The sequence below is a fragment of the Leptidea sinapis genome, chromosome 26 (genome assembly GCF_905404315.1).
Source record: "Leptidea sinapis chromosome 26, ilLepSina1.1, whole genome shotgun sequence".
In the NCBI taxonomy this organism is placed as follows: domain Eukaryota; kingdom Metazoa; phylum Arthropoda; class Insecta; order Lepidoptera; family Pieridae; genus Leptidea; species Leptidea sinapis.
In genome coordinates this window covers 12,200,991-12,216,781 of record NC_066290.1, presented here as the reverse complement: position 1 = coordinate 12,216,781, position 15,791 = coordinate 12,200,991, and the positions used below count along the sequence as shown (strand labels likewise).

The 15,791-nt window shown below is 36.5% G+C and overlaps 1 protein-coding gene across 1 annotated transcript in view; it reads left to right on the top strand.

The window, feature by feature from the left end:
• Positions 1-14,916, top strand: part of LOC126972474 (zinc transporter ZIP11) — a 132,503-nt gene extending 117,587 nt beyond the window's left edge. Inside the window, exon 7 of the mRNA XM_050819270.1 lies at positions 12,347-14,916. Within this exon, the coding sequence (XP_050675227.1) occupies positions 12,347-12,425 (79 nt within the window). The 3' untranslated portion in view covers positions 12,426-14,916. The remainder of the gene's footprint in view (positions 1-12,346) is intronic.
• Positions 14,917-15,791: the final 875 nt, after the last annotated feature.

Here is a 15,791-nt window from a genome sequence, read left to right as displayed (position 1 = left end):
AAATTAGCCAAATCGGTCCAGCCGTTCTCGAGTTTTAGCGAGACTAACGAACAGCAATTCATTTTTATATATATATATATATAGATTGCCAGAACAATGTCTGTCGGTTCAGCTAGTCTTTATATATAAAAATTCGTGTCATGATTTAAAACTGTACTTTTAGACTGGGAGATTATTTTTCACTTCTTCTCCCCATGTCAAAGTCTGTTCCAACAGATGTACCTTCATGACGTTTACCAAGTGTTGTTGCATTATGTTATGTTATTGCGACTCCCTATGGTGAATAAATATATTTCTGAACTGTGTTTTTTTTATGACAAGACGAGCAGGATGTTCGGCTGATGGTAATTGACACTCCGTGCCCATACCAATGCAGTGCCACTCAGGATTCTTGAAAAATTCAATAATTCTGAGTAGTACTACACTGAGTAGTCCATTTGCCTAGTAATTTCACTAACTACGGCCGAAACACAATAATGCTCCATTAATGCTTCACGGTAGAAATAGGCCCCATTGTGGTTCCCATAATCTAGCCGGCATCCTGTATTTACAATAGCCAGTACCTACCTCGGTAGCCGAATTCATCTCGCACTTATCCGTTTCATTTACTATTTGATAGTCCACTAAAAATCACTAGTCATATTTTAGTCTGACAATCAAAGACTTATTCCCACAGCCATAATCACATGGAATCTGATGCCAGAACACACGCTCGAATTGTGGTATTTCAGCAATGATTGAATGAATCAAGGGACCTTAAAACTGTCCCGCGATATATGTATTCTCTACAAGCTAATAAAAAGATCATAAAATTTTTACACGTCGAACCATTTATTTTTAATACAACGCTGGAATTGTTCATAAAGTGTCGAGTCAAAAGGAAAATGGGCGATATAACATATAAATTGACGAACATTTGGCACCGGGCGGGCGGTTGTCAACGCGCCGATGGTCGTCGCCGGTATTTTATTGAAGTCCCGGGGCTTTCGTCTCTGAACAAGTAATTACGTGTGTTGAACAAGGCGCTACTCGCTGCAGTGTGTTCTGAACATAGACTTAGTGCGTATTCACACGAGCGCGAATTTTTTCACAATTGCTCCTCAGAAACACTAGAAATAAAAATTTATTAAAGACTAAACACACGGCTATTGTGCGGCCCTCGGACGCGGTCCGGTACCGCACCATATTCGATCGAAAATCCCTCTTTTATCGTATCACCGCTCTTCGACGACACCTCTGTGTCGCCTAGTATCGGAATACTGGGTCTCTAAATGTCGAGCCAAGATGCGGTCATCTGGATGACACAGCCAAATTGACTTCGAAGAATGAGCTTCCCAAATAGAGCACGGCAACACTTCAAGCCGGCCCACAGTCTATCTCTCTACAAAGCGCAGGTCCGGCCACATATTATAGAGTGTAATTGCTGTCATCTCTGGTCTGGCGCACCCTAGTATCAGCTCGTATTTGGCCGGTATAAGAAGTATAACTATGGCCACTTGCAGTCTTGGATGGAACATAGGATATATGATGAACAGACGTCAAATATCTGTCAGTTGAGAATGAAGAATTGTGTCTGACATGAAGTCTGACTTTCTAAATATATATTTTGATGTTTACACATCCAAATTCTGTTGTATTTTAGTCTTTAGTTTTTAAAAGGTTACGGTTCAACGGATGGAAAAGCTAAAAGCAGCTGTTGGTAATGTGTTTTTCAAGTGAAAAACATACTCGTTTTGGAAGACTCATGGCATAATGTGGTTGAAAATCCAGGGCGTTTTCATCCATTCATCTTATTGGATGATTTTGAATGGATAGGGATTAATAGGGTACAATTATGGCTCAATCTTCATCCCATATCTACGCAGCTTTTATCTGTAGCAATCTTATGCAATAGTTCACCTATACGTATCTACCTATAAAGCATTGGTTGCATTTAAGCGTCTCGTTGCTTTGCTTGCGAATCTATTTAAAAAAAAAATGTAGAAAATATCCCATATGTTGTTCCTAGAATTCTTGAATAACTTAGGTCTTCTCCTCAGTGCGATGATGAGTATTTTACAAGAATACTTGAACCTGGGTTGATTAAGCAGTACCCAATCCAGTGTGTCGCGATCCTTAGGTGCAGACATGTGTCTGTGCATGCGGATTGCGCATGCGCGTTAGTCGGCGGGTCTATTTGCAGCCGCGGCGAGACGCGCGACGCGACAACTCTCGCAATGTCGATGTCGGCCAATTTGAGTGCGCGCGTGGGTTTGTCAACGTCTCGACGCCATATCTCATATATATATATATAGTTGCGGTTCGTTTTTAGGTTTTGATTGTTTCTTTTAGAATATAAAGAATTAGTACTGCAAAAATTAGATATATATACAAAGCCTAGCTCGGGCTTTCTCCTCTTTACGAGTGTCGCTTTTACTAGGACTACTAGTATATTAGGATTCGTTGCACCCTGGATTTTCAACCACATATTTTCACTTGAAAAGCTCAATCCGCCATGCTATCGATATCGAGTTTGAATTCTCGCTCATATTTCGTTAGACCATAAATTTTAACCTTTTAAAATATAGAGAATTAGTACAACAGAATTTGGTGCATGGCAGACACAAATTTTTTTTCTCAACTGATATAACATATTATTATGATGGTCAGATGTCAAAAATCTTTCATTCTACCAAAGACAGGCACAGGTTGCCAGCGTTATTATACTTCAACAGTTTCCCAAGAGAAAAATCATATGCGAGACCGATTCTTACAGGTGATACATTATAGGTTCCTGAATCTTTTGTCAAAATAGACTTTGGAAAGGGTTGGGATGCTTGAGCATTGGAGCACTGATGTAATATGGCATTCATACAACGATAATGCCAAATATATCGGTCAGATTCTAGGTAATTTTGTACTTAAACAACATCAGGATATCTGAGATTTTTTTTTTTTGCGACCGTGTTTTAAATATTAACGTGTTTTAAATATAACTACAACCATGGACGAGATATAATTTTTCTTTTAAAAATAAATGTATAAAAATAATTTACTAATATTTGAATAAATGTTAGTAACACGACCTGACAATGCCCAATTTTCATTTGTCGGTGTGTGCGTTAGCAAGTGCCAAGCGTGGCTGACTGTTTACGACTTCTCACTCAAAATCGGTTACAGTAACAATAGATTCACTTTCCTTTTCTATCTTGCTGTATCTCCGTTGGAGGTGTTCTTCTTCTCCCTCACACGCTTTGTTTGCCTTTACGCTAGTATATTGTAAAGCTATGGACAGACCTGAGAGATATTGAAGTGAACAAAAACATTTTTTTTATAGTTCAAAATATAAAACATACAAATTTCTAAACAATTTACGCCATCCTCGTGAAACTTAATTGTTAATTTGAGGAATAGCGACCCTTTCTAAACTTCATTTAATATTAAATAATTATCATTATAGAATTATCCAGAAATTAAGTGGAAAAAAAATTCTACATAACTAAATTAAAAACCAAAGGTGACAAAGCAAAAAATAAAAACAAAGAAAAACAATAGAAATAATGGTAAAATTAGACAATTAGACACCCAGGCTATGCTCATTAGTAATAGACATTTCCTAGAGTATGATGGCTATGATCCGCGTTATTCATTCCCAAGAAATGTCTCTTACTTACCTTAAAAACAAACTATAATTTGGAACCACTATTGTTCAGGATTAAAATCTCACTGATTGAGTGACTGAGAGATTGTTTTCCCAGTTTTTGATTTATAACCTTACTCATAAAAAACACATTCAAAAATCTGTCCACAATTATTGACAGTGAAATTCGTTAGCCAAACAAACTTGGAAAAATATAAGTTGGACGAAATAAGAACCTTTTGAATTTGGCAAAAAAAATACTAATACAATATTCAAGTAGGTATCTATTATTTCTCACTATCGAACCAAACCAGAGCTATAATTGTGTAATGGCACCGACGTGTTTTCCTTATTAATATAAATCATTTCATTTTAAACATGGCCGCTTAATGCTTATAGACCATGTTATTTGAACATAATATCGTTTACCAGATAATATATGATTAGTGAGGCGAGAACAGCCTCGCATACGAACTTACTTCCGCGTTCAATAGCTCTAGGAGTTACTTTATTCGAGTATAACTACAGTATAACTAAGAGCTGTTTAACCTGCCGCCGAATTCCACCTTCGCACGGCACGCCACAAGTTAGGATATCATCCCCACCATCTGGATGTGTGGCGGTTCTCCACAGTGCGGTTTTCAAGCAGCTTTCTTTCACGTACTACATAGCTGTGGAATGAGCTTCCTAGTGCAGTGTTTCCGAGACGATACGACATTGATACCTTCAAAAAAAGCGCTTACACCTTCCTTAAACGCCGGCAACTCTCCTGTGCTTGCTCTAGTGTTGCAAGAGAATGTGGGCGGCGGCTTAATACCAGGTACCAAAAAATATATATCGCGCGAGTTGAATGCAGAGTTCAGGAATGCGATAGTGTTTTCAACTAATTATAATGATGACCATAATCTGAGTGTATCGATAAATTTAAACAAAATAAATTCAATTATTTTTTATTATCTTAACCTAATAATTACCTAAATATCAAATTTTTGACCTGCCTTTTTTCAACACACATGTCTAAATAATTTTTCGCCATTTCTCGTGCTTTGGCGATGAATAAAAACTCGTTTCTTTTGGAATTGAACCCAATGGACTGTTTTCAGACCAACTTAGTTTCTATTTACAAAGTATTAAGAACTAAAAACTATGAATAGATGTACAAATATTTTCGATTCTAATACTTAATTATTTTTTGTGGGTCTGTTTGCCAATCGGCAAAGGCCTCCTCCAATCAAACTCTCTAACCAATATTTCCACACGCAAGAACCAATAGCAATTAACATTCGGAACACCGGAAATATAAACAAAATTTAAAAAGCAACAAAATGTAAGACCACAACTCTTGAACATTCCAAAAAGCAACTTTAGTATTAACGCGATTACACGGTAAGCACTACACTCCAGGCGCGCGAGGCGAGGCTTGCGGCAAGCGGGGGGAGATGCTACCGCTCTTTAGCCCAACCCCGACTGCATTCAACTCACGCGCTAACTTTTTTTTTTATGGAATAGGAGGACAAACAAGCGTTTGGTCACCTGGGGTTAAGTGATCACCGCCGCCCACATTCTCTTGCAACACCAGAGGAATCACAAGAGCGTCGCCGGCCTTTAAGGAAGGTGTACGCGCTTTTTTTGAAGGTACCCATGTCGTATCGTCCCGGAAACACCGCACAAGGAAGCTCATTCCACAGCTTTGTAACTTTAGTTATACAATCGATTGTGGACAAACAAAAAGCTTGTGCATCTTCATTGAATATCTTCAGCTGGATCATGGGAAGTGTTCTGAAAAGGTATAAACGTTGATCCCTGTCGCAGATTTCCAGCATCACATATAGACACGTTAAAATACTATCCAGGATGTAAATGCCTGCATGTCTTGCTGTCTTTCGCTACTATAAACCATTTGTAGTTGGATTGCCTAGAGCCAATAGTGGCTTTATTAATGTCATTAATAGAATGTGCAAACATAATAACATACTTTTTGTTAAAGAAGATGTTGATTTGTAGATATAATAGTACCTTTTATATATTTAGGAATTAACTTTTAAAATTTAAGATCTAAATTGTAAACTAAATTTTATTTACTTTCAGTGTTTATTAGTGTAACCAAATAATATGTTATAGTACAAATGTACCGGTGAAGTAGGTGACGAACTAAGGTCACACTGCTATGTGAGTCCTTATTGAATAGCCTCTCTGTAGAGGCCGCCGCGCGTACTTACGGGGTAGCATACCTACATACGTTCATCACTTATATTGCACGCTGTGTTTGCCTATTATTGTGTGAACCAATATGTAAGTTTTGTCAGACATGTTACTAATTTTAGTCTGTGTATTTGCGAACCATAATAATAAAAATGACGGTGATCAAGTTTCTTTCTGATGCGTACCACCAATCGTTAAGACAAACTTCCTTATAGGCTTTGGACATCGGATGTTTAATTCACTGCCTGCAGATGTTGGGACGGCGAGATTATCCGCGAACCCCACCAAGCAAAATATCTGTATCAAGGTATTAATTTCCCAACAGCAAGTTTAACGTACTGGCTCCAAATAGTCTAGGCATAGATAATTTATACGTCTAGATAGACTCTCTTGCTGTTAGACAACCCACAAAAAACAGGCCAGGAATATTCGTTTATTGTGCGTGACAAGCTACGTCTTACACTCGCGATTTGTATGAGACTTTGTGTTAGTGTGCGTTAATTGCTCAAAATAGTTCTAAAGTCAATTTTATTCGACGTTTTCACAGCTGTCATAGTTTATCTAGACGTATAACGGTCGTTTTCAAGAACCTATCTACCCTAAGTTTAACTTACGGATACATTGCTATCACCGTTTAATGACAAGATCTTATCTATCCATAGTTATGTGCAATATAGTTATAGTCCAATGCTATCTGTCAATAGGTTATGGAAATGTAAGTAAGCGTAAAAGGATAGATTTGTCTACGTCTAGTAAGTTAAACTAAGGATAGATAGGTTATTGAAAACGGCCGTAAACGATCTAAGGTTTTGGCCTTTAAAATTTTTAATTTGTGGATCTTTGTCAGAACAAAATGATAAAACACAAGGAGCTTTGTCAAGGCGGTATGTATTAGGTAGGTAGGTATAAAAGAACGCCTTCGTTGTCTGGGATAGCGCGGCGACACCGCTCTAGTTTGTCTAACCTGTGACGTCACCGTCTGGGAATTCGGCGCGACGCTGAACCATGACCTACCACCAGACGGCAGGCTCGCTCCTGAATCCTGGAGGATATTCACTCCCGTTTTAATTACATATACGCGATTCGAAAACTTTAGATCCCTTTTAATAATGTTTTCCCTGCAGAGTAAGTGAATATCTTAATGAATCTTATACGTATTGTAATATACAAATGTATATTACAAATCAATTATTTGGATTAAATTATTGTTTACGTTATTTTTAACAATATCAAACAAGAATCAGAATATCTATTAAATAGCAGGTGATATTAAAAAAAACGTGAATGATATCATAAAAGTTATATAAATTATGATCGAATTACGAAGTAAACTTGAATAATTAGGGACCTATAAGTAAATAATAGTTATATCAAAAATTTACATATTAAATTGAAATTTTTGCATAAAAGTTCCTTTTATGACGTAATTGACGATAAAAATGGGATTTTTGGAAATCTCTCCCCTGAGTGTATAAATAAGGAATACCGGTTGTATGAAAGTGTTTTAATGTAAAATGCATGTAGTTTCCGCGTATATATATTCATTTTGTTAAATTTAACCCCTAAAATGAAATAAGTAAAAAAAAATCAAATATTTTTATACAAGTAGTACACAAAAACAATTGAATCGTCACTTAAATTATTTTACATTACCACCAATTCCTAAAGCTGCTTAATATGTTAATAAGAATTGGCACCAAATCAATTCTTCATAAGAAATAACAAATTAAATGTTTATATAGATAGTTTATTGTATACGCGCTTTTCGAAGATACCCGTATACCGTATCTCACTGGAAACACCGCGCAAGGAAGCCCAATACACACTTTAATAGTCAAAAATGGTGGAAAAGAAGCATCTTGCAAACTTTTCTAGGGAGGAAACATATTCAGTTTTGAAAATGACATTTATGTTGAGGGCTGTTTTTCCAAACGCTTGCAAATGCTTATAAGGCAATCTGAGTTATAAAGGGAGATGCTGGCAATACCCCATAAATATGGCAAAGGTTATATTAAATATGACCGCTAAACGACTGAACTCTGAAAAAGTTAAAGTATTATTGACAGAAGTTTAATTGGGCCAGGATTAAAGGACAAAATTAAAAATATTTCACTAAGAAACAAAACCAAGGCAAAAGATGTAGCCTTATTGGAGGACCACAAAGAAAGGACAAATGATGAATGACGGTCCAAAGTATTTTTGAACTGGTCTCGTTAATAGGAAACGTAATCGAGCAGGCCTTGTAAATGGAGCAAATGATTTCTTAGAAGATGCAGGAAAATTATGGAAAAGAATTGCAAGAGATCGAATCAAATAGGAATAAATAGACGAGACTTTTACTGCTAAAGGCGGTGCTAATATCGATAATAATAACTAACAAAATACTTTTATATACACATTGAGATATTAACACATATGAATAAATTATCGTTATCATCATTTTAGCCGGCAGACGTCGACTGGTGGACTAAGGCCTCCCCCAAATTAGTATCAGTCCTGCGCTGCCCTCATCCAACATGTTCCGGGGATCTTGACTAGATCGTCGGTCCATCTTGTAGAGAGCCTACCAACACTACGTCTTCCGGTACATGGTCGCCATTCGAGGACTTTACTGCCCCAACGGCCATATTCTGTCCGTCGAGCTATGTGCCCTGCCCACTGCCACTTCAGTTTCGCAACCGTATTAATAAATAAAAGGAAATAAATCTCTAAATAAATAAATGGCGAATAGAGTTCAAATTGCGAAAGTCTCAAATATTTACACCGAAAACAATACTTTCGAAAAAGCACAATATGTTCTTACTTGCCTTTAAATAAAATTTGAGTGTAACCCTCGTGTGATTTATTATAATTTAATGCTGTCACAGTGGCCATTTTGGACGTGATCCCAGGACGAATGAATTTCGAAGCAGCGACTGCGTAGTGTCACAAGAATCCGGCGTTCCCCAACGCGTGACTTGAATATATCTCGCAACATGTCAACTATATTACGGTGTAATTTATTTTGAGGATAATGGTATGAGGTCGCCTTACGCGCAACGGCTTCTGAACTTTTATGAGCCTATATGAATCTATGAAATAATTCGCCCATATCGTTAAAACCCTTTTTTGATGTGTATCATCTTTCCTCTCGGTTGCTGGTTATTTTTTGTGGGAGTGATTTGGTGGAAAGAGACAGAACGGAAATGCATTACAGGAAGTTAATAGGGAAGCGCTATTTGCTTTTCCTACCGACAATATTATCTCTAGAAATATACGAGCTGATACTGTAGACTCACGCCAGTATATTTAGGTCCCACGTAATGGGAGCGAATCCGTTGCTGTATAACAGACACAATTCCAGACTGTGCTGCAACTGAGAATTTGCTCATAAAAATCCCGATATCATATTGCGCATTACGGAGATTGAACCCGAGCTTGCCATCGAGGCAGTAGCAGCAGTTAAAGTATTTTTATGGGGCTAGGAGCACGCATGAACGTACTGGTTACATCCATCAGGTTACATGATGGTAAGTTTTGCCGACCGATTGAAACGTTATACCATGGTTCATACACAACTCTTGTAAAAGTAGGTTTAATAAGCGGATGGTGTTAAAATGTATATAGTCTTTAAAAAAATATCCGTGACAGATGAGTAGCATTCACGACATCGTCTATTGGAGACGAAAAGATAAAAGTACCTACAACCCTACCTTCTGTGATGGATCACTCAGTTCTCGCCCCAATATACGAGTAATGCAGCTGACAGATAATGAAATACTTAAGAATGATATGGAACGCCCTTTGATGTCTTTAGCAAATGGATACATTGAATCGATACACTTCAAACGGATTCAAGATCTGGGAGAGTTTAATTTGAAGCGGAAGATAATTTGGCTTTATCAATTTTTTAAGGCTATATTAATTTATTTTTTAAAGATATACATATTTTCATGTCATTATCATAAACATGTTGAAATTTATCGTTTATCCCATTTCTGATCATGTGATCGAGAACGCATCTATAAATCTGGTGACCTCAACGTGCAAGGTACACTTTATAGAGTACGTAAATTTAAAAAACAATAAAAAAAAACGTACAATGTATCGTGACAGTTTTTTTTCCTCTAAACAAAGCTGTATGGTGTATTTGCCTTTGCCTTTTTCGTCGTAAATAAAAAAAGAAATGGTTAAAAATATCCACTAAAATGTGACGTAAGAACACATTGGTATATGTTGTTTATTTTTCACATTTAAGATTAATGTTATTTCCCTATAATATTCAAAACATTATGTGCTGTTCTTTATTTACTCCAATAACCTATAATGATTGCAAAAGTGGATCACGCTTGTCTATTCACGCGAGGACACAACGAAGGGACTACATATTGTGATCGTAGTAACGATGCGACCGATGCTTCAACACGTGGGCGGGATGACAGATAATTTGCAACGGCCGTAAGTGGTTAGGGCGGGCGGGCCGTTTGCTCGACATAACAGCTCTATGTAAATATGAGTGTCATCTGTCAGCTCTGTATAGTTACATTGTATTTTGTGATAGCATAAACCTTTAGCAAACTATTAATGAGTTTATATGAAGTACCAACCTGTATTGCGTCTATCTTTTACAAAAAAAATTAATAACTAATTAAAAATTAATGGTGCATTTTTGTACCATTTAGCGCAGATTCGAACGAATATTATTATATTGAGATAACTACGGGGATAATTTTACTCCTTGAATCTATCCCTTGGATATTTTCGTTCCAACGTACTTGCAAGTGATAAACGAAGTATGAACGAATCTATAAACCGACAAAACTCCATGTTCTATTGTATCTTCGTAACGTGATATGAAATGCCATAACAATTCAATTTTGTACGATAATAGAGTGAACTGTCAAAAGTGAAGTCTTCTAGGTGAAAAGTGACATCTCTGACAGCTGTTATTCTCAGTTTAGCCTTTTTTACCGCCAAAATCGTTCGTGTAAATATTTACTCGCGCATAGTTATATCATTCTTAGGTTTGTGGTTAGTAAAATGCTAAATTAATTGCGTTGATCTTAGAATCTTAGAAAACTCACTCCAGTTTGGTCGAATCCTTTAGTCAGAATCAACTACCAGTGGGGGGCTCCTTTGCACAGGCCGCTCAGAGGTTTAGGGTTTTACAACAATCCTGAGCGGCACTGCATTGTAATGGGCAGGGCGTATCAATGACCATCAGTTAAACTTCCTGCCTGTCTCGTCCCATATTGGCATAAAAATCCTACTCGAAAAGATATGCCTTAAAATTGTCATGTAACGGAAGTAAGCCTGCTAGGTAATTGTAATTCACCATGATGTTAGCTAATAGATGCGTGACGCTATTTTCGCGAACGAAGCGCGCTCAGATTAACAATACTGCACATAATTCGGTTGGAAGACGCGTCCGCTTGCGACGTACGAGGAATCGCTTGATTATAATGGCCCATAATTCCAGCTAGCGTACTCCGTGCCGTCAATGACTATTGTCTCTGGTCCGAGCGCGTGAGTGGCAACACAAGGCGATGCTCCGTTTGATATTCTAATATTGTCTGTGGATCTCAATGGTCATGACGACATTATAACGGACACCGGCACGGGGCGCGCATGGGTGCTCTCTTAGGTCCTGTCTTATTGCCTATCTATCATAGCGATATAATCAGATGAAGTGGTACAGTAAGAAGCAAAAGCACTGTTTCTGGTTTGCTTTGTTTGATGTAGATTCAAAATTTTAGTAACGCTTTCAGAGTGGGCCTGATAAAGCTCATACGTCAAAGAACTCTTTTGAATACCATCGGACGGTCCGATGGGCGCCTCGCATCAATTGGTACGGTCCGGACGGTAATAATAATCATTTTGTATTTTGTATCATCATACCATTACGGTCCGATACCAGACTGAGTCCCATGGTTCGGCCTGACCAATCCGATCGTGTTCAGGCTATTAGTTTGAACGATTTTATATTTTTGAACTGAATTACATACTAATAGTCGTTCGTAGCTGGTAGTAAGTAATTAACGGTTAATACGATCTATCTCAACGTTAAAGGATAAAATATTAAAAGTAACCGTATGTTATACATCAACGTTACAACAAAATAGAGCAATACTTTTTTGTGCGAGCGTTTTTATTCATCCCGATAAAATCCAAAAGATTTATCCAGAAATTTCAATCTTGCTGATCTGAAATTACTTGGCTAATGAGACTTAATATCTTCCTGCCCTATGCTTCCTCGGGGCATGAAAATAATTGGGAATTCTCAGGTCCAAGGGTGTCGTAAGAGGCGACTTAAGACATTTACCAGACTTTCTCTGCACAGGATGCCGGCTAAAGTATGGGTAAAACAACAGCGCCTTTTTCTGTCGTAAAGCAGTAATTTTTAAGTCAAATCACTGGACTAATGAGATGTAGCATCTTATGTCTCAAAGTGACAAGCGCATTCATAATTTAGGGTTCCATCAAAAATCATGAAGGAGAATGGTAATCGTTCATCGAAATTTTACTAAAATAAACATTTTGTTACAGTGGAAATGGAAAGTTGGCGACTTGGGGTTGCATCATCGGCTTCTTGGTCATGATGTGTCTAGACGTCGGGCTTGGCTAGAGAACCTCGCGCCCTCGCCTTCACACACGACGCACACGTTGGCAACTTATTTACACACGGCTTCCGTACAGCATATCGTGTGACTCTTTTATAATATTTTTGTAGTATAACTACATATACGGTTGATTTTAATTAAATTAAATTATATATTTCCATAATTGTACCAATATCCTTCGATACATAGAAAAGCAAACCTTAAACTTGAAAAAATATGACTTTTATATTCATGCATTATCAATTTTTGTCGGAAATCAATAGGTGCTATTAAGTACATTTTTTCATATTTATTTTTCGATGTTAGGTATTTATATGTTTTGACGCATTTAAAGACATTTAACTTAGTGTACTTAATATGAGAACTTGTGCTTATTGCGAACTCTGAGGTATAACGAAATGCCAAATATAATATAGTGTATATGTATTGTGTTAGTTGTAAGACTAAGATAGCCTTTACACGCGTAAAGTTATACATATTTATAACGTAGCTGTTTATGTTACCCTGGTACAATATTGAAGCAATTCTATATTATTCTTATGATTTTAATCATAATCTCTGGTATAAAAAAAAGCAAGTCGAATAGGGGGAAGGTAAAAAACAACCTACCCGGTAAGTGATAAGAAAAAAACAATTGCCTTTTTTCTTAATGTTCGTAATATCTGAATTAAGCGCACATTATTGTCAACTTATATATATATGTTTACCAGTAGCTTTCTCATGTAAGAGTAATTAAATTATGTATTATTGAGTTGGAATGACTTTTTTAATAATTGTATGATACCTCGTTCGATGTATGTATCAACTTGACTTGAAAAGTATTATAAATTATAGTGACGTGTATAGTGAAAGCAATAATTTGTTAAATATTATGATAATTATGAATTATTTATGTAAAAATTTAGTTATATATACCTACGGTAAATTAAAACAACTGAAGAATTATTTATAATATTTTATTTTAATTATGACATTCAAAAGGACATTAAAATTTGGAATAATAATAGTACAACGACATCTTATCGGTTTATGATAGAACCATCTTTGATATTTCTAAACGAAAGTCATTCATTGACATAGTGTATGCCAGTGTTTCTCAACCTTTTTTAGGCCATGCCCCACCTTAACATTTCTAAAATATTTATGCCCCCCATACATAATTTTTTACCTTTAAAAATTGATTTGTTCCCTTAAGTAATACATAATGTTTTTCTGGAAGAGATCACTATAAAATTGTTTATAAAAACGTGGGTAAAATTTCAAAACATATAATGAAAAACTGAAATTTAAAATAATTTTAATATTGATTTTTCCATATTCATTTAGTGTGATGCTTGCTGCACATAGATTTTATATTAAGTTCCAATTGACTTAGCTTTAATCTCAAGTCTCAGCGTTGTGTTATATCAAGTCGATTTATTTTTTTATCGGTAAATCATTTACAGCACTAAATCCACATTCAGCTAAATATGAAGATGGAAACGGTAGTAAAAGTTTTGTTGCACATTCTTGGAATTTATCTTTTTTTTTAAATTTGTCAGCGATATCTAGAATTGCTTTTAAATAACCCAAAGCGAAAGGGTTAAAGTCGTGCCGAGTCCATTTTTAAATTGACCCCTTAAGTATCAAATTGCCCCACTGAAACAGTGGTGTATACACTTCTAGTACAAAGTAATGGAATTGGTTCATTTGAATGTTGAGATCCCTGGTTAAAGTCATAAAGTTGTAATAACTACCCACCAGGAATTTCACATATGTTTGTATCGATTGGGAGGCTCCTTTGCACAGGATACCGGCTAGATTATGGGTACCATAACGGCGCCTTTTTCTGCCATGAATCAGTAATGTATAAACATTACTGTGTTTCGGTCTGAAGGGCGCCGTAGATACTAGATTAACTGGGCAAATGAGACTTAACACCTTATGTCTCGAGGTGACGAGCGCAAGTGTAGTGCCGCTCAAAATTATTGGGTTTTTTCAAGAGTCCTGAGTGCCAATTAATTGTAATGGGCAGGGCATATCTATTACTATCAGCTGAACGTCCTGCTCGTCTCGTCCCTTATTGCCATAAAAGATAAGGAAATTTTGTTTCGTTATAGCTACCCCGATACTCGTGATTTGAATGTAAAAATTATTTAATTGAACAAAAGAATGAATATTAATTCCTTGTAAATAATATTACCACCGTCCGGTTTCTGAAAGGTTCTAGAAACATTCTATAACATGCCAAAAATAGTCAATATAATATGTAATTGAAAAGTGTTAAATAATCCATTAGTTTTTAAAATCAAATTTAGGCGAAAAATAGAGATTGTCAAGTGTCTTTGAGAAATCGGACCAAAGGAAAGTTCCCGAGCTAAGTAATGTATTGTACAAAGTACTTAAGGAAATCTACTGAAATTGTAACAATGTTTTTTACGAGAATGTTATATAGATGCCTTATAAATATTAATTTATTTGTTTTTCATTATTTTAATACATTACGTATAAATTACATGTGCTGTTGTTTTATTGCTAATTTTATATTATAAAGGTGTATATGTGTGCGTGCCGATATTTTTAATTTCAAAAAGCATCGAACTGGGCATATGTCTGCGTTTTAAAAACGCGACGTTTTATATCCCGCTGTATTTATAAGTGTTGGACGGTAGACGTTAGGTTGAACATGCCTAATGGTATTTCTGGCTTTGACTTTTGACGCAAATCTTTTTTAACTGTAGTGCGAATTAAGCCTTAATGCCCAGAAGCTGGTAATCGTCCTACCTCGAGTTCCTACACCGTCCGATTTTCAAGAAACTTTCTTCCACGTACCTACAACACAATTGTGGAATTAGCTTGTTTCTTTTTTATTTATTTTTTTATGAAAATATGGGACAATGTAAGGAAAGCCTAAGTACCCTCTATTCACCAGTGGGAGGCTCCTTTGCACAGGATGCCGGCTACATTATGAGTACCACAACGGCGCCTATTTCTGCCGTAAAGCAGTAATGTGTAAGCATTTCTATGTGTCGGTCTCAAGAGCGCCGTAGCTAGTGAAATTACTGGGCAAATGAGACTTAACACCTTATGTCTCAGGGTGACTAGCGCAATTGTAGTGCCGCTGAGAATTTTTGGGGTATTTCAAGAATCCTGAGCGGCACTGCATTGTTATTGATTTTCATAAAAAAAAATTCTGCTCTCAAATGACTATTTAAACGAAACAAAGATTATGCTAAGCTCAGGCTCAGCTAAGTCTTACGTAAGGACAGTCTAAGTACTCATAGATTTCAGTATTTATGTATTTCAGTGTTGAGGCATGAAGCATCACAGAGGAACTTCACTAGAAAAGTAAGGAAGGGCCGGCGCTATGCGGTCGTTGACCCGGAGCCGGG